Raw genomic sequence first — 25,154 nt, forward strand, 5'->3', positions numbered from 1 at the left:
TTTTGTCAAGTCAACAAAATAAGACAAAACTAACTTAAAAGTAACTTTTAACAAGAAGTAGAGACTTGATTTAAGCAAAAAAGCTAGCAAGGGTACATGAGCAGCTACTTAGCATTAGCTTCAACCACCTTGAGTCACATAGAGATGATTTTCAGAGGCTCAAACAAAAAAATCATTCACCTTATCCTTTCTTAGGTAACTTCCTTTCACCTTTACTCTGCCTCTCCAGCTTTTCCTCACTCCTGAGAGCAGCACAGTGGTCTCAGGAGTCTGAAAAGCGCAGGCAGCTTTTCAGACTTACACCGTCTTTCAAATTAAACAAAATTTTTAACGTTTCATGATATTTAAATTAATTTCAAACTCTGAAATTAGAGTTAAAGTCTCACTTTATAATAAACTGTTCCAACTAAGACATCCCAAAACAGTCTGCATGTTTTCAAAGTCAACACCCAGGTCACAGGCTTTTCTTAGACTCTGCTTGTCTGGCAGTTTCTTTTTTAAAAGGTCTTCATATTGCAGACGCTGTAATTAGGGTCTTTGTAATTAGTGCAATTTATTGCTTTGTGTATCCCACTGAGACATAAGCAGTCAAACTCAGAGGTCTTAATTTGCAATATTACACGCTGTGTAATTGGGAATTTGTTTCCTTTACGTCCCTCTGAGACGCGCAGACGGGCACATGTAGAAACCTGAGTGGACTGGGAAGCCAGGCTGTGTTTCAGGGATGAGCAGGTGCAACACAGGAGCTTGAGTGGCTTTTATGTAATTAGCCCTCACTCCACTTTATAAAAAAAAAAAAGGCAGCTAATCACCAGCTCCTCGACCTGCCGGACAGGGACCGGACATGAAACCTGTTGTGTGCTGTAATTTGGCGGCGGCCTCAGAAATGGGTTCCATCTTCAACCCGATGCGACAAGGAAATAAGAATAATAATGCCAAGCCCCATATGGGATGTGATAAAGTTCCTTATCGGTTGGCGTGATGATATTAAACAGCAGTATATGTGCAGGTGACAGTGTGGCACCAGCCAATTTCCCTAGATATGAGAAGGCAAGAGATTGCAGGTGGGATTTACCCTGTGTGTGGTCAGAGGAGAGGTGGCCGCCGCTGCCAGCCATGTTGTGGCCTCCCTCCCTCGCTGATTGTTTGCCTTTGGGCCAACGCTTATCCTCTTCTTCTGCTTCTTCCAGCGTCTGTTTGACTTTCAGAGGCTCTGGTTCGCTTCCGGAGCTGGAAAGGACGACGTACTCTTGGCCAGCGGAGGCTTGAGAAGGCCCTGGTGACTCTGGGCCGGCAGGGAAAGAAAGCAAAGATGGAAATTACTCCGAGTTTAATTGCTTTTACAAAAGACACACGAGTAGAGTTGGCTGATTAGCCCCATAAAACCGGCAAGAACGAACACCTGCCACCCTCCTTTCACCGACTCTTGCTTCAAACCGCCAATACCATTTGCTGAGTGAGCGGATTATGCTCTTGTCCCATTGTTTTACTAATTGCTCAACAGTGTCATGTGCAATCAAACTGAAACAAGGATAATTGTGGGCGATTGCTGCATCTGTAGGTGGCTGCTGTTGAGGGCAGACAGCTGATAGTGGCTCAACGCCAGCGGTAGATCAGACTGTAAGTAGCAGCTTACTGCACCATACAGACACACACACACTGATAACTCTTCCTCAACGTTTCCTCCTGCCACTCAGCATTTATACATTATGTGCAACTATTAGCTTTGTGTTCTCTCTTTATAGCTCTTTGTTTTGGAAAGTGCACCCTGCCTCAGCGCTGCTGTGTTTAGCTGCATCCCAGTCATTAACAGATCTACTGCTGCCATTAAGTTTGACTTTGATTTTCTATGAAATGGAAAGTAACCCTCAATCGGTCGCTCAGTGTTTAGCTGGGTCTCCTTCCTGGATGGAGACACTGACAAGAAGTTATTACAACTAAAAACCAGAGATCAGGCCTGAAATCTGGGTGTAGAGATGAACTCTGACCTGAACCGTCAGAACCACATAAAGACAGTTACAAAGTCGGGCTTCTATCACCTGAAGAACATTTCCAGGATTAGAGGACTGATGTCTCAGCATTAGAGAAACTCATCAATGCGTTTATCTTTAGTCGCATCGATTACTGCAACAGATCTGCCTAAAAAACCAATCAGATCCAGAACGCTGCTGCTGGCGTTCTGACTAAAACCAGGAAGTTAGAGCAGATCACACCAGTTCTAAAGTTCTTCCACTGAGGTAAGAGACATTAAAATACTGTTGCTTGTTTATACATCACTGAACGGTTTAAAGATCTTCTGCTGTTGTCATAGCAACCTTCCAGACCCCTCAGGTCTTCTGGTTCTGCTCTGCATCCCCAGAACCAGAACCAAACAACGGGATTCAGCTTCTATGCACCACAAATCTGGAAAAAACTTCCAGAAAACTGCAAAACAGCTGAAACACTGAGTTCCTTTAAATCTAGACTAATCAATTAAGAATTTAAATGTAATCTTTTGATTGTTTATTCCATGTTCTATGACTTTGTGTTTTTTGTGTTTTTATGATGTAAAGCACCTTGAAATGCCTTGCTGCTGAAATGTGCTGTACAAATAAAATTTGATTGATTTGATTGATTGATGTAGTCTCAATTTTCTCCCCAATAAAAGGTCTCCTGGTTTGGAGTTACAGTGTTTAGCTGCATCACTCACCAGAGCAGTCAATAACAGACCGAATGCTGCCACTACCTTCATGTTTATCTTTGTTTTTGTCACATAGAAAGTACACCTAGTTCTGTATTTTATTCTAAAATTGAAATAACTGGGAATCAATTGACCTGTTTGTCTTGTAACATATTAAGACATAGAGATATTTAAAACCAATTAAACTTAAATTATGCTCCAACACACTTCATGCTAAAGTTTAAAAAAACTGAGCAGCTGCTTTAAGAAAAAAGCACAAATATTTATGGCCAACTGCAAATGTCACAGTCTGAGCAGAACTTCTTAAAAAAAAAAAAGAGAGAAACTAGGCTGCACAATTTCTGTTCCCCGTCTGGTTATATTTAAATCACATCCTTTCACAATATTTGTCAAACTCGAGGTGCGAAATCTAACAAGACAGTAAGTTGTGAGACCGGAGGACGCGGAGGGCTAATTAGTGATCTTGCCTCTCAGAGGCTTGTTTCTTCAAAAGGCCAGTTCTCGACGGCTTCCTCAAAATGTCACCGCGAGTCTCCGGGCCGCCGGCCCCCTCCACTAACAAGCCGACAGAGGCCGCGGAGAGACGGCTCAATTTGTGTTAAGTTGTCCCCCGACGAGGAAGACGTTAGCGGCAAAGTCCTGCGGGGGCCGGACTTCGCCCTGTGTTTTCCCGCCCAGTAGGACGCCTCGTTACGCTCAGAGTGGGCTGATAAGGTTGCAGAATTGACTCGAATCCACTCCACTCAGACCAAATCAAAGCAACCCACGTGTGATGCAAACAGGAAGTGCTTCAAATCATCAAAAAAAAAAAAAAAGAAACTAGCTGGTCCTGGAAATAAGTTCAGGAAATGGTTCAACCCGACTCTGTCACACGAAGAAGGTGAAGTAACAATCTGTGACAGTTTGATTAAAAAACAGATTCCTGACCAAGCAGCCCTACAGGGGATTCAATCTGAACACCATTATTATGATGTTATTGTTCAACACCTGTTATAAGGCAGGTCCCTCTTTCCTGCAGCACAGGAGATCAATTTTAGAGGGAAATATGAGATTACGTGGAAAAAAAAGATGCTTGAGATACATAAAGTAATGGGTTGTATGCATTTCATGCAGCTAATTTAAAAGAATAAACACACAGAACGCATTTCTACCTAATTATGTACGAGATTCAAAAATGAATTTAAGGGGAAAAAAGCAAAAACTTATTTTAGCGTCTCAAAAAGTCTGAATATGAGGTGATATTAGCAGCTACGGCAACTTGACATTTGCCCATAAGTTAGCTCATAAGTCTTTTCTTATTAAATGTCATTAAACATCCAGGCAGAGTTATATGGTAAGTCTTGAATTACACTTTATTTCTCTCTATTTTTGCTTTAATGCAGCTAAAAGCTCCTGTAGGCTTTCAAATCAGCCATTACCAGTACTTTTTTCAGGTATTTTGAACATTTACGTTGGTCTTTAGCAGCTTTTTCCTTCATTATTACATCCAGGACCAGTAGATGAAATGTTATTCTTAGGTCCAAAAGTCACCTTGACCTCTCTACTGAATTACTTTTGTTAATTTTACCTCAGCTTAAGGGTTGAAATCTTGTGCACCACATTTTTAGTTTTTAAGTCAAACACTTTTTTGTTCACTCAAACTTTTCCTCTTTGTTTTACACACAAGCTACAGAACAGATCTGAAAAGGAGAAAGTTTAGCTTCTTGGAAGCATTGTGTAAAGACTTAGAAGTGGTTTAAAACAAAGAACTGTATTAAAACATATTGAAGTTACGCTTCCAAACTATTTTCCCTGTAATCCCTTTCCTAAAATAAGAGCGGCGGGATTTAGTTGGAAAATTCGGCATATGCCACTGAAGCAAGACACGTTTTGGTCTTGGCATTTCTGAACAATGAAGCACATTTTGAAAAGGACCAGCTGGTCATTTACAGTTAAAGTTATTAATTAAACTAAAATAATGAGTAAAAAAACCCATAAGGATGATGCATTTTTGGAAAGGAGTGAAGTAAAGTAGGAGATGTGGAAACTATTAGCTGCAGTGATGTGAAAAACTATTAAATATTTCCTTTATTTTTAACATCTTAGCTCTCTCTCCCTTGCTGAATCATGAACTTTGACCCTAACTGAGGGAAATTGAGTCCCGGATTGCTTAAAGTGCTGTTTTGGGTTCTTGATGTGCAACCAGGATTCCTTAAATTTAAACTTAACGACATTTTCGCATCATATGACAGTATTCTGTGATTCACACTCTCCCTGCTCCCTGCGTAGTCACAGCGTAAAAAAAAAACAACATGTTGCTCTTGAAGGAATAACATTTCTCATGTCACATCACAGGCTTCCACCTGATTATTTTCTTGCGTCCTCGAGTGCTGAGGATTTCAGTGGCAAGCTGAGAGATATCTCCATAAATACAGTTGTTATTTTCCCGCACAGTCTGTCATTTACAAATTTAGCAGGTTGTTAAATTTCCTGTCTAGCAAGCTGACACAGCCCGCCGCTGTGAATGCAGAGTGGCGCTTGTGACAAAGAGGAGTGTGAATGCTGAATAGCTATCAAGCATCTGCTGCAGCGGAGCTTGGAACGGGGCGGGGTGGAAGGAGGGCGTTCTGTGTGGTTTTTGTGTGGGGGGTGAGCCTTAGAAATAATAATAATACTAAAATAAAATGGAGGTAGTGCCTGTTTGTTCTCTCTTTTCTCGTGCGTCAGCTGCAAACAGACCTTCAGCACATTCAATAACTGCTGTAAACTTAACATAGATCCTGTCACGGCATCTAAGACACTCAAAAGTCACTAATGAACGTCAAAAGACAGGAAAACTTGAGCGTCATATATAACTATTAATATCATTGTATAAGACAGCTTAATAATACTGGATATGTCTGCAGTTACAGTTGAAATCAGAAGTTTAAAGTGCCTAAAAGACACTTTTTATTTATTTATCTATAGACTTTGTTATCCTTAAGTCATTTTCTAGCTACATAGAAAGAAAAACAATTTCTTCATTTCATTTCAAGTTTACAAACTTCTCTTCCCGTTTTCCTTCAATGGTAATTATGGCCAAACATATTTCTCAGAATTAATCCAAACTGTCATTACTGACTATTACAAAAAAAACAGCAAAGAAGGAAGATATTTAATAATTTAAGATTTGCGAATTGTAATTTAAGGTCTAAATTGAAAATTCTGGACATATTTAAGATTACTAAATCAAGTTTTTTAAGATTGTGCATAGATCTTTTTGGTGCATTTTTGATGGAAAAGATGCACATTTTATTCAAAAAGTGTAACAAATAAAATTCTAATTTGTATTCATAAGTCATCTTAAAATCACACCAAATTAAAATCACACCATGATGATTTTTTTCAGTATAATTTGTTGTCTAATAGTTCACCAAGTCCAGTTAAAAATTGGATTTTTTATTTTTTTTTGCCTGACTATTTTGAACCTCATTTCAGTTTTGATTTTATTTTTGTTTCCCAGCCAATCTGTGATGCACCTCAAGACATTTAAGGAGCGCAGACCTGCAGTCTGCCGGGTCATAACGACTTCCCTCCCTGCTCTTCTGCAAGACACAATCATAGGCTGTCAGAGATATTACCTAGAGCCAGCTCAACTTTTCCCCAACTTTATGTGAGGCGTTAGCAGCAGTAGCAGCCGCCTTCTCTCTCTTTCTCTTGGCTTGACAGGTGAGAATTATGCTGTGTCCTTGTCATCTGCAGGAAGAGAGAGAGACAGACAATCCTCTCGGAGTGGAGCTATTTCAGACGCTGGCAAGGCTGCCTCTATCTTTCGCTATATCGCGTCTCCATCTGGTGAAATCTGTAATGCTGCTCGAAAGTATTATGTCAACAGACTGCTTGGATTGATATTGACAGGGAGGAAAATAAAGAGCTGAATAGATTTTTTTTTTGCTTCAGGTGCTTTGGTTTGAGCAAGAGACGGGGGCAGTGTTGTCCTTTTTTAAAATCAAATCCAGTGGGATTGTTTGTGAATTAAAAAAAGAAGTCCACAACAGACAGACACAAACATCTTTAGATGATATGATTAGTGTTTACTAACTTCTCCATCTTACCTGGTTTGAGCCCAGACGAGCGCGGGAACTCGCACATCTCGCAGAAAGGCAGCAGGCCGCTGTTGGAGTAGGTGCAGGCCCCACAGCTCCACGTCTCTGGAAGCTTCCGGCGGACAAACGAGGTGGGACTTCCTGGGCTGTTCCATCCCGGCGTCAACCTCCGCTTCCCGGCAAACCGAGACCCGGGATTCGACCTGGACTTGGGCGTTCGAAGCCTCTTCAGTTGCTGTGAAAAGTCCTGGTCGAGATTCACACAGGAGGGAGAACGGTCGGCGTGAACTTGTTCCACCAGCTCTGAGGACGGAGACGGAGACGGTTCCTTGTCATCTGGTTTCTTCCTCTTCTTCTCCTTGCTGGCACTTGGCGAGAAGAACGAGCGAATATCGTGCTGCTTCTCTTTCTCAAACTAAGAAAACGATGTAAGCTCAGGTTAGATTTGTCTCCAAAACAGAGGAGTTTGGAATATCAATTACAAAAAAAAAATCCAATTTCTTTAGGAAATAGTTTGGCTGTTTTTTTTGTATGTAAACAAAATCTTAAATTGATATTCCCTCTGACTGTTTTCCACCCATTTTTATAGCCCCCTATAAACTGAGGTACAAATACTTCGTATCTGCAGGTTCCACCAATTCATATTTAAGACTTTTTAAGACCACAATGAAAGGAATTTAAGACCAATATCAAGTCAGAAATGTATAAACAAGAATCGCAAAAAAATAAATTGTATGGATTTGCAACAATTTAGTCATTGGCTAAGATAAACATCGACAAGCGGCAGGAGATAAATTTATATTTACCAACGATGGACATAAATAAGCTAGCTAGCTAGCAATCTAGCTGTATATGTAAAATAAACTCTTGCTAGATAGCTATCTTATAGTAATATACTCTTGCTTGCAAAGTAACACAAGTAATGCTAACTAGCTTTTTTACATCCATCATGTGCAAATTTATCTTCAACAATGTTCATCTTATCCAGCTAGATATACTTTTGCTAGCTATATAACTGGCACGAGTATATTAGCAGCTAGCTAGCTATCAAGTGTAATGCTAGCTAGGTTTTTTACATGTCTTGTCATGTTAGTGCAAATGTATCTGCAGCTGGCTCAACAATGTTTCGTCTTAGCCAGCTAGATATATTCTGGATAGCTAGGTAGCTTGCCAGCATATATTACCAGCTAGTTAGCGGTAGCCGCAACCACCTTGAGTCACAGACTATAATGCTATGTCTGCTCGACTCAAAGGTTTGCGTAACAGTAAAGTTCCGCAGCATAAAATAAAGCTACCTGGAATATATCAGATTAAAACAGATTTAAGACCTGTGATTAAGGTATTTAAGGCTAACTTATTGTTTTTCAATGAATTTAAGAAATTTCAAGGCCTTATTTTTAAAAATAGGGCCTTTTTAAGGGTGTAAGAACATCCTGTATTAAGAGTTGATTATTCTAAACAAAACCCCAAATGAATTTTTTGCTTAAATAAAAATAAACTGGAACTAAACAAATTTGAGTTTAAGACATTTAAGTATTATCCCAGCCTTTAAAATTCAAAATAACCCTAATTAATCCTGTTTATTAATTTCTATTGTTCTTTAATCCATTCAAAATTATCCCACCAATTTTTTGGGGGGTAAAATAAAGTCAACATGCAGATATTTTTTCTGCTCATTTAAGCCTTTGACTACCACCGATCTGTGGCTTATCTGAAAATCGCCCTCTTCAACTCAGCAGGCTTGTGTTTGGCTTTGGTAGAAAATCTAAAAGGGTCGTGTCAGCAGTTGTTCAAAGATCAGCTGATTAGTTAAGTGCTTTGATACAATCAACTGGAGCCATTAAACCGCAGAATTAAAAAAGAAAACCACACAAAGAAACCGTATCTCCTCAGTTTCAACCAACTGAATGAGCATAATTAGTGTTGGTAAAAGAAAAGAAAAACTGAACGCCTGTTCACATTTTTTCATTTTCCAACCACAAATGTCAATGGATTTTATGTGATAGCCCAACACAAAGCAGGGAATAATTGTGAAATGAAAGAAATATAATAGCTAACACTGAATATCACAGTTAACAAACCAAATATGGGTGTTCAAAGTGCGGCACAAGGGCCACTTGGGACCCCTGGAGAGTTTTTAATCCTTATTTATACAAAACTTAACAAATTCTTTGAATGGAAAATGATAGGAACACCTCAAAGTTTTCATCTTTTAATTACCTTTTTTGAGTTAATTTAAAACCCATTTGTTTAGTCAAGTTTGATTCATAATAACTGGAGAGTTGATCAAAATATTTTATGCATATTAGATGATGATTATTCTTGATGATTTGGTGAAACCCCGTTCTTGTTACTGATAAGTGACTAAATGCTTTTCTTCTTCTCAGTCGAGTCCAAAAGAATTTGCTCACTGGATATCTTTCTTCTAATACATTTTGAATCTAAGGTTTTTATTTATTTAAGCAGAATACTGCAGGGTTAGTTTATTGTTGAACAAGTAAAATAATTATTAATATTTTTTTTATCCACTGCTAAAGCATAAATTAATTTTTTTTAAGTATATGTAAAATGTCTTGAAAAATGTATTTGCATTGCTATGCAGCACAAATCTGTAATAAACTTCCAGATAAAATCCAACAACTTATGAAACATTTATCAACAAACGACAACAAAATGAAATGTTTCAATTGTTTATGACTGTTTTTTGTGTTTTCATAAGGTAAAGCACTTTGAAATGTCTTGTCTCTGAAAGGTGCTATACAAATACAATTTTATTTGATTTTTGATTAGATTTTGCTTGAGTTAAACACATTGAAATTCTTATGCAACAAAGTGTAGAAAGTATCAATGGGTAAGAATGTTTTTGCAAGAAAAGATACCAACAGGGAATGTGGTAAATGTAAAATGACTTGACTTTGAATCAGAGATTCTGAGAAACTCACATAGGAGAAGAAAATGTCATCGTTCACATTTCTTGTGTTTCCCTCCAGCGGTAGCGCCATCTCACTCGGCGTCCAAGCGCTGGCAAGGCTGAGGAACTCCCACTTGTCCTTGTCACCTTCATCAGCCTTCAGGTATTCCTTCCTGCCGTTCAATGTGCTACCAGTAACCATTTCCTGGAAGTCACACAACATTCAGCTTTAATCTGTCTTTTTTTTCTATTTAGCTCTAAAATATTTTTATTAGTCACGCTTCATATGAAGTAAACATGACTGTCACGACTGAGAGTTTCAGCAGCTTTGCGTGAATTAATCCCAGCATGCTTGCATAATGTCGTCAGCGCTACCTTCCTGTTGAGCATGGACCACATGACTGTGTCAAAGGTGCCCTTGGCGATGAGGTAGTGCACGTTGACAGAGGACGTCTGCCCGATGCGGTGAGCGCGGTCTTCCGCCTGCTTCATGTGTCCGGGGTTCCAGTAGAGCTCGGCAAACACCACATGGCTGGCAGCGGTGAAGGTCAAACCCTAAACACAGCACACACATACACACACACACACACACACACAGAAATGCAGCATAATTTGAGCAAAAATGCACAATACAAGCACACTTAAACTCTCAAAAAATAGAGGATACTTCTTCTGACTGGAATGCCTATTTGCCACTTCATATTTTTATTTACTTTTCAGCTAAAACAGGAAAAACAATACGGTGATTCATAGTTCAGCAGTAAGTTTTTATCATAGTACCTGACCGGCTGCTTGGATACTGAGGATGGCGACTCGGGTTTCTGGGTCGCTCTGGAATTTGTGAACTAACTTGATTCGCTCCGATGAAGGCACGCTGCCGTCGATTCGGATGTACCCAGCCTGGCAGACGAGAGGAGACATGTTTTAGTGATTAATTTATGTTTAAAAAGTGCTACTTGTGCTATGGCAAAGCAATAACACTACTGTTTTTTTGTTGTTTTTTTTAAATAAAAAAAAAAAGAAACAAATTCTAGGTACTAAAATTAGAGTTCTGGAAACAGCTAAGGTGTCATCAATTAATAATATAACCTCAAGTTGGAACTTGTAAGAAAAACTATTGGATTTGGTTGTGTTGTTACGAGTTAGGCTACATGCTAACTGATATTAGCAATACAACCTGAATACCATGTGCACTGCTCAAAAAAATAAAGGGACCACTTAAACACTTAAGTGAACACTTAAGCGTTCCCTTTTTTTTTAGCAGTATATTTTTCTGCATATTTTGTCTTCAGAAGGAGAAATAAACACATTTGCAGATAATTAGATAACTAATCAAGCAGCCATTCTGGGAACTGTAACAGTTTCTCAAACTTTTCTAAGAAAGCTTGAGAAATTATGATGGTGAAGATGTATAATTTTAAAAAACTACCAAAAAAATAAAAGCAAGGTGACAAAACGTGAACCAAAGATAATGTTTCACTATAGCACAACAAGTGGAAGTTAAATACTTCAATAAAAACAATATATACGTTATATTCTACAGTTAGCCATTAGCTAGTGAAAGTGTTTCAGCAATTAACTATTATTAGCCAGATAATTCTCTCAAATGTTGAATGACAAAAACAAAACTAGAAAAAAGTATAAATGTCAACTTTAATCTAAAATACAGACTAATAAACCTACAAAAATATTCTTGCCCCGGATCCCTCTGGGCGTGTTAGCTTGCTAGCATTTGTAAAACCACATGCTAACAATTAACTGCTACTCTATTACTAATTAGCCAGAAAATTCTCTCAAATGTTTGAAGACAAAAATAAAATTAGAAGAAAAATGCATATGAAAAATATAAATGTCCCATATAATGTAAAATTGACACAAATTTACTTAAAGAAGAAAAATAAATACTCTTACCCTGCTAGCTTGCTAGAATGTTAGCCAGTTTTTGGTTGTTGAGAAACAGTGCTAATAAAATTAAAATGTCTTTTTTAGGTGCTAAATCACACTTTAACAGTGACATTATGGAATAACAAAAAAGGAGCAGCTAAATTAAGCAGAAAATCTAGAGTTATTGCTAACAATCTATTTTCAGCTGTGGTTTTGCCAGATATCTCTCCTATAGGCAGGAGAAAAGCTAATGAATAAAGTATGATTGAAGGTTTTCAGGTGTAGTAGGTTGAGCCTTATTATCCAAAAACTCCTTTATGAATATAGTATAAAAGATTACACAGATAACTAGAGATGATTAGGGAAGTAGGGTTTTCTGCACTCTTCACTGAATATAATTATGGTTCATCCTATGAAAAGGCTGAGGTTTCATTTCTTCCAAGCTATTTTATTACTCTGTATTCTCTCCATCTTTACTAGACATTTTAAAATGAGCACATCATGCAGCCCTGATCATAAAAACCTTTTGTAAAGTAGGTAAACAGAAGAGAAACACAACTGAAATCAAGGTTTTTTTTTAATTAAAACATGAATTTGACATTCTGCCGGCTACTACTGCACTATGGAGACTGAACTCTTTTGATTTGGGTCCATCAGTCCTGTGGAGCAACACAGTGGCCAACAGTGGGACGTAATGTTCCCACTGCGCTGCTCCCAGATGTTAACTCAAATGTGACGGCATGAATACATGAAAGATTTCTGGAACAATAAAATGTCAAATAAACATATCCACTCATTTCTGTGGAAATTAGCACCTTAAACTGAAAAAAACCCAACACAAGTCAATCTGATAATTGAACTGGGATCTTTATTGTTTGATTTAATCAGTGCTCAACAACCTTCTCATCAGTTCACCAGCAGGTGAGACACACGGAGCACTAAAACAGTGACGTTATGGCCGTCTGTGCCAAGGCTTCACATCTCCCGGCGTTGCATGACGTTCCTTTTTTTAGCTCGTCGCTGTTAATTGGTGAGCGCGAACACACCGCGGAGTGAGCGTCTCAAGGAGGAATGTGCTATCACACCTCGTGCCATCACATTACATTCGAATGACAACTTCTCGACCTCTGCTATGCACACAAATGCACACTTGAACTGCTTCACAGGTTGCTGACGCCAACCTAGGAGAATATGTTCGCTTGTAATGAGTTGATGAAGAAGAAAAAAAAAAAACTTATGAAGAAAAGTTTACTTCCCCGAGAAAAAAAAGTAAATTAGGATGCAGTTTACTTGAAGAATTTGGAGATTCTTATCAGGCGATATGAGTAATTTGTTAATTATTTAAATATTGTGCCCGCATTTAATTATACACCTGCAACCGGCTGAAAAGCACTAGATTTTAATAATTCATGACGGCTAACATCTGCTGTCAGTACAAGCTCTACTTGTGAGCACAGACATCATTACTCTGTCAAAGTAAATCGCAACTATGACTGAGTTTCGCTTTATAAACCCAGCGGGACTATGGATGAAAGAATAAAACTAAAACATGGGGCCAATTATGTCTGATAAGCCAGAAAGGAAGTGTGAAATTTAAATGCACTCTGCACGATTAGTATCTCCAGGTTACATTTAATAGGCAATGAAAGTCTCTGGAGTTGGAACGTTAAATGGAAATATGAAACTAAAGACAGAGAAAACAGCCTGTGCTTTTGTTGCAAAGTGATCTGTGCTGCCGGTGTAAAATGTAAACTCTGAGTCATTTGACAAACTCTGTGCAGGCCGCTTCAGCACAGACATCATTCAGGAACCAAACTGGAGCTTTCTTTGTCAAACATTGCAGCAAACGCATTAAATAAATTAGATAAATGTTGACTTTGTCAGCTGATTTTATTTGTTGAGACACATCTGCAAATTATTTTTACTTATATCCAAGAATGGCCACCAAAGTCAAATTGTACAAATCTAAAACTCTTCTCTAAACTACCAACTGCACTCATTTTGGAGTAACTAATATTTTTAACCACAATATGTTATATGTAAAGTCTTGAAGCCATACAGGTTCCTGAAACCAGCTGTAACCAATATTCAACTTTATCAAGATTTACAAATTGAGATTTAGCAAAATAAAAAAAAAATTAGGTGAACATCTAAATGATCTGCCTGATACCATAAAAGAAATATCAAACCTACCAGGCTGGTAAAGCAGATCACCACCGCAAAAAAAAAAACCTTGATAATTACGATGAGACGCCCTGTCTCTGTAATCAGTCGGGTATTGTGTTTAAGGCAGCAGGACAAAAAGTAGCAAACAAAAAATATATAAAAAATTAAAAATACTGGTGGTGCTTTCATGTTCTGAGGAACGTAGTGAGTTTATGCACATCAACGGTGCTTTATTTGTTTCTTAATGCTTTGTTTCCTCTCTTAGAAGCTTAACCTAATACTTTGGTAGATCTGGCTGCCTTGTGGTGTGAGGTCAGATTTTCTGATTTGACTTAATGTCATGAAAAAACATCCGATTTAAGCAACCAAGTCGGAAGCAGACAAGAATTATAAGCCAGAAAAAGCCCAATCACCAATTTGTTATATACTCATTCATTACCATTTTGAGAAATTTTTTTAATCTCCATGGCAACCATTCAGCTACGCAAAACGCCTGGTTGGACCTAGCTCTGCCTCCAAGGACCAAGCTCCTCCTCAGAGCTGGAGTATGAAAGCTTCCCAGCTTCTCTTCCCCTCCAGCTCTCCCACTCAGCTCCTTCAGACTAGCCAGCAGCAATTAGCAAACACTTGGAGGAACTGCAGAGCTCCTTATAAGAGTTACTTCTCAGTGAAAAGCTGGTATAAACGTCGCTAAAGAGTTAACAGAGGAGCCATGTTGGGATGACTTCATGAAGGCGGTGTTTCAGAAAGAGTAGGAGTTCTTAAAGAGACAGAGACCCAATTTCAACGCGTTGAATTACTTGATTGTGCTATTGGCCCTTTAAGATTAAAAGTTTAAAATAATTTTAAAATGGAACAAGATAAAATGGGCTAAATTCAAGTAGCAAATTCATTTGATCTGGAGAAATTTCTCTGCCAAAACCCAAAATTTACTGAATTTCAATTTGAGGAGCAAGAGCCCTCATTTTCACTTTCAAGACTTACACTGGACCCATCAAAACTATTATCCTACAGTCAGATTTAATGCATCTTGCACTAACATATACACTGAACTCCCACCTTTATCTTAGCGCAAAATAAACCCAAACAATTTTGAATGTTAGAGTAGAATTTCAGGCACAAAATCACAGAGGAAATATTGTATCCTGCGACTAAATTGAAGACATATACTAGCATCTCCTCTAACAGCATGATTGTTTCTGCATCCAGAATTGTGTTATATGCAACAAAATGTCTGTTTTCTGTTTCAAGACGCACCACGCCGCCTGGGGTTACCTTGGCCTCAATGGCGGCTTCGGTGCAGGCCTGCAGCATGGTGAGGTGGTGGGCGAACACCAGGAACTTCAGCTGCTCTGCCTCCAGCACCATCTTAATGTAGTCCTTCACAGCTCCCGCCTGACCCCACATGCACACAGAAATAGACACAAATGAAAGAGAGACACTGAATCCATCATGCCGCCGCTCCGCCACACAGCGGCAAGATCAGTAAAGAAGTCAATTAATCACCGCTGCATCCTTTCTGTGTGATCGATTCGCTATTGAATGCCGGGGATCCTGACTTTAAAAGCAGCGAGCAAACGCGGCGGCCGGGGCGCATTTGTCAGCTTGCAGATAGCGAGAGCAAATCGATAGCTCGCAACTCGGCAATATGACTGGTGTGTGTGTGTGTGTGCTCTTTTTGATTAAGGCGACAATAGGGGCGTAAAAATCCACATATTGACACGTGATCGATCGGAGAAACAAGGAGTTTCAGTACTAAATCAAAGGTTTCGTATTTCAGCTGGAGTTTCAGCGCCATATTTGTTGACACCTCTGGAAAAAACACGTAAAAATCCTTGAAGTAAATCAGTTTCACACTTGACAAAATGCAATATTTACTGGTTTTACTGTGCGGTGTCTTTTATGACGATAACAAATTTTGCTGGGCGATAAATTGTCCCAGAACTTATTGCGATAAACGTTAATATTGTTGTTTTCAGACCATTTCCAAGTAATATAATAGCAATACTGACATTCTCAAGGCTAAGTTTTAAATTCGGATGAACATTTAAACACTGGAACTGGAAGACATTTGAAATAACCAAAATAAATTAAGAAAACAAAAAATAAAATGAACAATGAAGTCTCTGCAAACAAAGGGAGACCAAATCAGTTTTGGTAGGAAGAGAGAGAAAAGAGAAAAATTATAAATCAAGCAAATGAAAATGATTGAGTTTCTTTTAATTTACAACGCGATTGACTTTGAACTGCCTTGTTGCTGAAATGTACCAAGATATGATTCTTACTCATTATGATAGCGCTCTACTCTTGGGATCTTGTTGCCACTGTTACGCAATGCAACAACTGTCCGAAAGTAAAAAAAAGTAGCTGCAAACAGCCTTCCAGAATGTGCTCGAAGAAACTTACTCTGTCTTATTTCTTCTTTCTAGAATGGCATGTTCTCTTATTTTGCACGTTTTGAAGCATCACGTCATATTTATGATCCAGGGATTGCAGTTAAATTGATTTTGTATCAACTATTATGTATTCCAATCACTGATGTTCTCAAGTTAAAGGTTGTAATTTTCTGGATTTTTCAGAGTTTTTTAACCAGGCTGCCAGTAAATGTGGAGGCTGCTGCACATAACAGAAACATCAAGTTGACTGGGCTTATGTTTAAGAAGAAATAATGGGACTGCATTTGAAACATTTTCAGATTTTTTTATTTTTTTATAATAAAAAAAATAATAAAAAGTTGGGTCCTGTTAGCTGTCAAAGTGTCAACTGCAGTGCAAAATTAATGCGGCGAGTGTCTTGAATGCGTCACTCCTGACTTATTGGCTCTTTTCTTCCTTATGTAACACTTTCGTTTTTTTTTTGTCTCTGTTGGTTTTTGTTTTATTTATGAAGCGAAGCAGCAACAATGTGTGAGAAAAGATCAGAGCCCAAATTTAACAGCCTATTGCTTGTTTCTTGTTTTGAAGTTCCTGACCTTGATTGACAGTGTGAAGCTAACAATCACCTCCCCTAACTCAATAAAAAAAAAGGAGGCAAAAAGCGAGGGAGTTAACTGTGCCCTGCAGATATCCGTACCTATCATGTCAGGGTGTGTGTGTGTGTGGCCGTCATGGAGCATCCGGACTCGGCTCATTTAGGAGCCCCCGGGCTCACCGGGGCGACCGAGAATAGCACCAACTAGTGAGGACATATTGAGGTTTGATTTGAGTCTAACAGAGCCCTTACGAGGCGCTTTTCGCCTCTGTGGTGTGAATCCAGCTCCTAAAATCTCCCCCCACAAACCTGACAACCTCCACAGCCGTCACACCTGCTCTGGAGGGAGAACCTCTGCTGATAATTAGCCGATGCGCCCAATAATGAATCTGTCCGCCAGGCCCGCCGACCCTGTTCTGATCAGAGGGATCCTCATTACTGACGGCTTGGCTTTGCCCGCTTCCTTCCGCCGAGTTTAATTAGTGCATAAACTTCTCGGCTGTCTGAAACGGACCCGTTATCTTTCGCTTTAAAGTCCGGCTTCAGAGCTGTCCTCTCTGGGTAATTGGGAGCAGATGCTTGGCGGGTAAAGCAACAAAAATACCCCAAAGGCGTTTGGCAGCTCTGTCGCCTGGCGGTGCTGGGAGGCAGGCAGGGCCCGCGTTGCTCCTCAGAGCAACATACATGTTAGAACTTATCACACCACTCCACCCTCCCAATGATCCAGAAAAAGGAAGCACTGTTGTTTTTTTGTTTGTTTGTTTTTTCCCCCCTCTAAAATACCAAAAGTGTGTTGAACTCTGAAAGGAAATGAGATTGGTCCGGGAGTATTGGCCTTGAGGTGGATGTAATGAAAGGAGGTCCAGACTTAGGCTAAACTAAGCAGAAATCCAATCAGTAAACAACACCAAGTACAAAAAAAAAAAGCAGGATCCAAGCTTGGAGGCAGGCGGAGCGAGCGGCGTGTCAATGATTGCATTTGGTAGTTATCTCCGGTCTTTGTTAACCTCGGGGCGACGCTCCTCATGGCTGAGGGACTTTAGCTAATTGAGAGGAATGCCAGCCCTCGAACGCGGACAGATGGCGGTTTATTCACCTACAAATACAAGAGACGGCGGAGACGCCTGTTCTCGGAGCTCCCATAATTAGCGAGCAAGGGCGGGGGGCGGATCAGACGGCGAAGGCTTTATTACGGCAAAAATGTTTCCTCTGAATGTAAATGAATGTTGGATTCCAGTGGCTTTGACCCCGGCATCCTTCCTGCAGGATGCGTCCAGCCACCTTCCCACAGAGCTCATTCTCCCCCTCATTAAAAAAAAAAAAAAAAAAGGCATCTCTGTTAAACTGAGAGCCGAACGGGTTTCCATGGCAACAGCATCACAGAGATTCTATTTTAGTGCGGTGTGTAACTTTGATATAAGGTGTAATCAAGCCAGGCTGGACGCGGCTAAATAATGCCTCGGTTATAACTCCCCTACTTTGTCTAAGTGCTTTCACTGGTCACCATTAGGCTCTGTTACCATGGCGACGCTTTCCCATGAGATCTCCCGTGAGCACACAGCCGAGCGTGCTGAGAATGATGCCGCGCCATCCATTCACCGCGTCAAGTCCAACAACAGCGCCTGAAGATACCAAACGTTCTGGATTTTTAACTTTCTGTTTCCTCTTTAATGTTCTCTAAAAAAAACTCTGAGGTTTTAATAAACAGGTGGACTTTATTTACTAATTTAAACGGCTCTGAAGCTAGTTTGTTGCTCTAGATTTTGTTTACCGCTCGCTAAAAAGTTAGTTATGCTAACCATAAAGCATTAATTATAAATATTAGCTCCAATAATGCTAAAACAAAACACTAACAAGGTATTTAGCAGAAGCTAATGCTAACAAGCTAACTTCAATTCAAATTCTATCTACTTTAAAATCTTAAAAGAATCGATAATCCATAGTCGATAACCAAAACTTCAACATCAATGTCAAAATTACAAAACAGTATATCAGGGATATCTGGAAATTTAGAGGAAGCTAAATGCGCTAAACGTTTTTAAAGTTATCTAAACAAAAAAAATTTGCTCTGCTATTAGCGCATTAGAGGAAGTGGAAACTTTCCACTGGATGTAACAAATTAAAAGAGGGTGAATACAAATGCAACTTTACTTGTAACAAATATTTAAAACAAAGAACCATTTTCTTCATGCTCACAACTATAAGTTTAGTGAATTTACCAGAAATATACAAAGCAGTTTGTGGTTCAAGTTTCAGGACTTTATGAACAATGTTTCAGAGTTTTACATTTCACCTACTTTACAAGTAACATTGCATTACGTCTCTTATTCATCATTTCTTCTAGCTTCAGTTTTGTGGCAATAATTCAGTGCTCAGGTACAGACTAATGCACTGAAAAGATGTTTACATATCTAATCTATATTTTATAATTCAATTTAGCAATATTTTTACACATCAGACAACACAATTAGCTAAATTTACTTCAGTGTAGCTCACTTGGCCATTGTAATTCGCTGACTAGACCAGAAGTTGTGCTTGAAATCATTGTTGTCTTGAGTTAGCAGAGATAATCTTTAATTAGAAATCACTGCTGTGCATTAAAATGTCACATTTAAGGATGATTTTTCTGGATTAGTCAGAACTTTATTATGCGAGGTTTTAGTTGCAGTGAAGAATGTTACTACCCAGCTGCTAAAAGTGTTTTTCGGCACCAGTGCAGAGCTTCCTCTGACTTTTTCATACCTTTCAGACAAATAAAGAGTAAACCCAACTTTATCAACTATTCACTGGACTGGAGGAATCAGGACATTTGAAGCAGCTGGTCTCCCTTTACCTTGGCAACAGCTGTTTGTTTGTACATCTGTGTAACCAGACTCATGACCTCTGTGAAGGGGTTTTCCGTAGCGGCGACCCCTGACCCCAGTCCCTTCATCAGCCTCTCCCACTCGGCGAAGCAGGCCGAGGCCTCCTGCACAAAAGAGAGCACAAAGACGGTGAGGCTGTGTCCTTTAATCCTTCATCCAGCCTCCTCTTCTCTCTTGTTCTCGCCTGTTATTGAGATATAAAGGGCAAAACAATTAATGGTGCTGCTGGGTGTCCTACTTTTTTCCTGGAAGAGATAGAAAGAAACAGAGAGAGAGATGGAGAATTCCCAAGGATGCTTCCCCCCTCCGACTGGGCTGCTGTGTTAGGTGGGTCATGAGCGTCTCCCAATTATAGCCGCCTTGTGACAAGCCGGGGTCGAAGATGGAGAAGCAGCCCAGCCGCTACAATAAATCAAAAGGCGCCTCGCCCGCTCTCAAGGTGATTGGCGAGGAGTATTTAAGGCGGGAGCGAAGATCGCAGTGGGGAAGGCTGCCTGCGAAGAGCAGCATATGTTTCCGTCCGCTCATAAACAAAACACGCCGAGGGAATCTGAGTTTGTTTTACCGGGACGGAGCTCAATCATGATGAACTGGTAGAAAACCTCGTTTGACGGCGGTTTCCCCAACCTTTTCCTCAAACTTCAATGACGTTAGTGAAACAGTAAAAGTATGCTGTGTATTTGTTTCAACCTGTTCCTATTTTTAGATATAAAATGGATGGGAGTCCATCTGAATCTGAATTAATGCGAGTTACAACATTTACATTCCCTGAAAATGCGCCACACTTTTCAGATTTTAATTTATTTATCTTTTTCCTTACGTCTCACAATTAGTCTACGACAAATTTAAATAGGTCCACAAACATCCAGCAACATTTTCTCAAAAATCAGACTTAAGCATAGCAATTCCTTTAAACTAAACAATCATATTTTAGACAAAACTTTCTTTCTAGGAAGTTATTTTTGTAATTTACCATCTATTAAAAGAGCGCCCCTCTGATTAATTTCACTTCCTGCTACGGTGGGAGTGAAATTACTGTAATAACTCGATATTCCTTTCAGAAACTGCTGGAATTTTTCAGATGGCGCAAAGTGTCGCAGAGTTACGGTACTGCAAATGTGTCTGGATCGTCGCCGATATGTTCAGAGAAGAGGGATTAATAAAGCAAAACAAGTGAGACCTTATATATTTCAGATCAACGATGATTTATAACAAACTTTACAAAAATTTTTATTAATTTTTTTTTTACTAAGGAGTAAAAAATGTTTCTTTTTTTGTTTTTTATATAAAATTCAAATGAGATTTTTATGAATATAAACAACATTCAAGTATTTGAAAATTATGATTTTTGTTTAGAAACAACACAGTTATTAAGCAGGAGACGTATTAGACCTAACATGCATCAATTCATGCAACTGTGCATTAATTTACTGTAATTTGCATTAGTAAAGTAATTTTTTTTCTCAATTTTATCTTTATTTATACTGAGTTGAAGCTACAAAATCCCACAGCTGGATGATTAATACAATGCAACAGGAAGAAGACGCTTTCTCAGAGCGCTGCATATCAAATGACGCAACGCTGTGAAGCCAGAGGTGAACCTTGCCTGATTAGGAACACATAAAAGGAGGTCAAAGGTGAAGCCAAAGAAAATGAGAAAACTAGGAAAGCTTAATAACAACAGGACACACACATATATACTGTATATACACATATATATATAGCAAATGCATATTTGTGTTTACTGAATTGGTATGTCAAGGATGAATGTTAAATAGCATCCTTGATGTTTGTCTGTGTGCGCTCAGCCTCTTCTCTGTTTATTTCCTATTAAAACTACATTCAAGCATTCACACATTCTATATAATTTCCCTGTTTTAAAAAATAAACACACACACACACACACAAAAGCCACCATAGTGCGAAAGCGCTCCACCCGCGATGATATTCGCCAGGCTAACGCTGACTAAAGGCCAGAGCTGAAAACGTAAAGGGCAGCAGGGGCATAAAAAGTGTCTGGCGGTGGAAGATAAAAGCCATCATTAGGGAGTAAAATGAGATAGGAGGAATAAACAGGCGGTGAGTGGCCCTGGCATTCGGTATATATTGTCAGTTAGCTACACTATGCTTCAAAGGATAGCTTGTTTGGATGAAAATAATGTCCTCTCTGTGTTTTATGTTTCACATATTGTGCAGATTTCGCTGCTCTCTGGAAGCACAATAGTGCTGGATTTGGCCTCTTCACACCTCCATTTCCTACCTCCTGAAACCGCTCCACTTAGCTGCTTTAGGACGCATTCTTTTATCCTAAACGGACAAATATGATCCATCAAGTAGATATAAAGCAAAAAAAAAAAAAAAAAGCCAGTGGAGAAATTCGAGCGCCAACAACAAGGCGCAGCGTGAACTTTCCCTGCTCTAATTGTTGTTGCTATGTAGCAACACAAACCACTTCTAGCTCCCAATTAAAGCGTCCCTTAGCATTTAGGGAGAATGGGATAAAAACCCCGCATCATCACTTTTCCGAGCAACCTCCTCATTGTGGTGTCACTCCCGGCTCCGAACGTTAATTACCGCTGAAAAAGCACCTCCACTGTTCCCCCCTCACCTGCTGATATGATATAAAATACAACAAAAGCTGCCCGGTGGACGCCGGCATTGTTATTGTTTCCCAACGGGGGCCTGAACCGACAGAACGGCGGAACCCGGAGGTCGAGGTCGCATTAGCATCCGGACGAGGATTCAGACGGAACGCGGCGCGGCGTGGGAGGCGGGAAACCGGCAGCCGCAACTTTTGGGGAAACTAAAAGAGATACAAACGCCCACGTGTGAGGCGTGACATTTACTCTACAAATACTCTGATATCCTCTTTGTGATGGAGGAGCAGGAGGAGGCTCAAGCTGAAAGAGAGACGTCATAAATCTTAAGACAGAGGCAGAAACTTTTTAAAGTATGAACAAGCGAGAACAATTTATTTCATTTCGTGTGATAGATGCCGCAGCCAACAGTAGATCTATCAAAGTTATGTCAAACCGAGCACCTTGGCAGCCTCCTTGGGCAGGTCAAAGGGGATGCGTTGACGGATTTTCGGAGGCAGCTGACTCAGAACTTCGGCTTTGAGTCGACGGATCATGATCTGGCTCAGCCGCCGGTGCAGCTCCTCTAGGTTGGACGCGCCATGACAGTCCCACTGCCTGCGAGGCCCAAAATACCTGGAGAGACAGACATTGAAAGGGTATTTATATTCTGAACCTTGTACTTGTATCACTTTAGTTGCACATTTTGTCAGTTTTTATCCAAAAACTTTAGTAGAGTAGTGCAAGGATAATTATACAATTAGCAAACAGCTGGATTTAGAAGTGCAAATTTAGTTTTGCCAAATATTCTCAATTGGATTTACCGTAGTTTCTGGACAATAAGTCACTTTTTTTTTTTTTTTTTTTTTTTTTTTTGTAGTTTGACTGTTTGACAACTCATAGTCCGGTAGATTTGTTGCATTTTCACTTGGTGCAGTTCCCTTTCACACTGCATTGTGTCACGCGATCTAAACCATTTCAAAAACCCGTTCCCCTCCTTGCCTGTGGGGGCGCTGCAACAATCGCTGAAGGAAACGACACAAAAACCTCAAAAGAAGACACTTTCTTCTTCTTTATAAAATGTAAACAAAAATGGAGATTGTAGCGTTTGTAGGACTTGTCTTTGATAAAAGACTACAAGACATTTTTTCCGCTCTGACTCTCACATTTGTTTTGGTTGTATTTACCCAGAATACCCTGTGTTATAGTCCACATCCTGTGTCTCCAGTCTATATAGCATCCACATATACTTTGAAACTGCGCATTTTGCACCATCTTTGCACACAGATATCATATAACCTTAGTTTTGATGTTTGAAAAAAAAAATTTTAATTCACAATAAGGAACTGCTTTGTGTTGGTTTATCTCAGTAGGTCCTGAAATATGCTGAAGTTTGTGGTTAAATACTTCTGCAAAGCACTGTGGACACTTTTAAACGTTCCCTCTCGGGAGCTGACCAGCTCACTGATTAACTGCTGAGCCGCTCTGCTGAAGCACCCCAGTTTTCACCTAAGGATACTCCGCAAAGCCAGAAACTAAAAACTATTTTGTTTGATTTCTAAGCCGAGGGGTTCGTCACAAAACTCACCATCACATTTTAACAATTTATCAGCCAAATGATTTGTTAGAATTTGAATTGTTAGCACTGGCTGTCCACACAAAAGGCTGGTTATTTGCCATGCTGGCTGAAAGAGTGGACGGGCCTCACATGGAGCTGCCAAAAGTATTTGGTTCACACTTCAGTGTTTAAAGTTTTTGTTGTTGGAAGGTGCAAAACTACTCCTTCTAAAATGTGTTGTTTAAAGCCAGCAAGTTCATGAAGCAACGCCGCTTCTCTGCCCCAAAGATTGCTCTACTTTCTCACTCCAACTTCGCTTTTATGAGTGGTACCGCTCCGTGTCCTCCTCTGTGTCTGTCTCAGAACGGCATTCCCCAGCCGTCATATACAAAGTGTTACCACTGATGGCCCTCCGTTCCGTCCCTGACCAAGCTGATAACTTTGATGGACGTCCAAAGCGATGCGTTTGATGCGTTTGTTCACACGTGTAACTGATCGTCACCGGCTACGAGGACTCGGCGCCAGCTGGCATAGAGCGTCTGGCTTCACTGGTGGCCTGGTTCCTACAACAATCCCTTAAATGAGCAGCAAATCCACTCCACTCTGGAAGGTGAGGATCTGCTAAAACTTTGCTAAAATGTTTTCTAAACCAGAAATAAAGACTGAATGAAAAATTCCTTCACTAAAACAGGTAAAAGAAAACAATAAGTACACTTTTGTGGCTTGTAGTTCATAGCAAAAGCATATCTGGACATTGTCTGAGGTTGAAACTAACAGGATTTGCTAAGTATTGTCACATAATTACAGTGCTAACAGGCAGAGATTATAGATGGAAAATGGGGCTGTCTGCAGGTCACACAATGGTCCCATATTGAGTCAGAATATAAATTTTATGTAGAACAATTTTGGGTAAAAAGTGGCAGCCATAGCGATTCTTGATGAGTTTTTCAAGGTGAACAGATTCAATCATCACACATTTGTATCCATTTAGCAGAAGTTTCTTACTTCTGCTAAACAAATTAGACCCAAAATAAAATCCTTTTTGAGTCCAGGCCCAATTAATACCAACTCAGCCTGAGAAAAGTCCAAAATGGGCCCCCATTCGTATGCTAGCTGGACAATGAGGATGCTAACTGCTTTTAGCAATACAAGCTAAAAACAGCTGTTTCATCCGTTTAAGCTAAACATGAGATGAACATGTTCACAAAAACAAAGTGCCCCAATTACTTAATGAAACAAAATTATAAAACAAATCCTTTCACTAATTTTTTTTATAAAAATGGCAGCCATGTTGGATTTGAGGCAACCAATCTCCGACTTTCCCCGACTTCAGTGAATTCCAGTTAATTTCTTTCTCCAGATCAGAACTTGAAAACGAAACGGTGACACAAACAGGAAAACAATAAACTAATAATGACTCAGTTTAGAGATTTAAGGTTAAAATACAACTTTACTTTGAAGAAGTGTAAAAGTTGTTATAA

The 25,154-nt window shown here is 39.5% G+C and overlaps 1 protein-coding gene across 4 annotated transcripts in view; it reads right to left on the reverse strand.

Moving 5' to 3' along the window:
• Positions 1–25,154, reverse strand: part of zranb3 (zinc finger, RAN-binding domain containing 3) — a 99,280-nt gene that overhangs the window by 50,673 nt on the left and 23,453 nt on the right. For all 4 annotated transcript variants that reach the window (XM_081617066.1, XM_081617064.1, XM_008428541.3 and 1 more), the window contains exons 7-14: positions 22,580–22,751; positions 19,509–19,643; positions 14,981–15,100; positions 10,436–10,555; positions 10,031–10,210; positions 9,687–9,860; positions 6,754–7,159; positions 1,076–1,285 (exon numbers count right to left, since the gene is read on the reverse strand). In XM_081617066.1, coding sequence (XP_081473192.1) covers positions 1,076–1,285; positions 6,754–7,159; positions 9,687–9,860; positions 10,031–10,210; positions 10,436–10,555; positions 14,981–15,100; positions 19,509–19,643; positions 22,580–22,751 — 1,517 coding nt within the window. The remainder of the gene's footprint in view (positions 1–1,075; positions 1,286–6,753; positions 7,160–9,686; positions 9,861–10,030; positions 10,211–10,435; positions 10,556–14,980; positions 15,101–19,508; positions 19,644–22,579; positions 22,752–25,154) is intronic.

This window comes from Poecilia reticulata, chromosome 2, assembly GCF_904066995.2.
Source record: "Poecilia reticulata chromosome 2, P_reticulata-male-v2, whole genome shotgun sequence".
In the NCBI taxonomy this organism is placed as follows: Eukaryota; Metazoa; Chordata; class Actinopteri; order Cyprinodontiformes; family Poeciliidae; genus Poecilia; species Poecilia reticulata.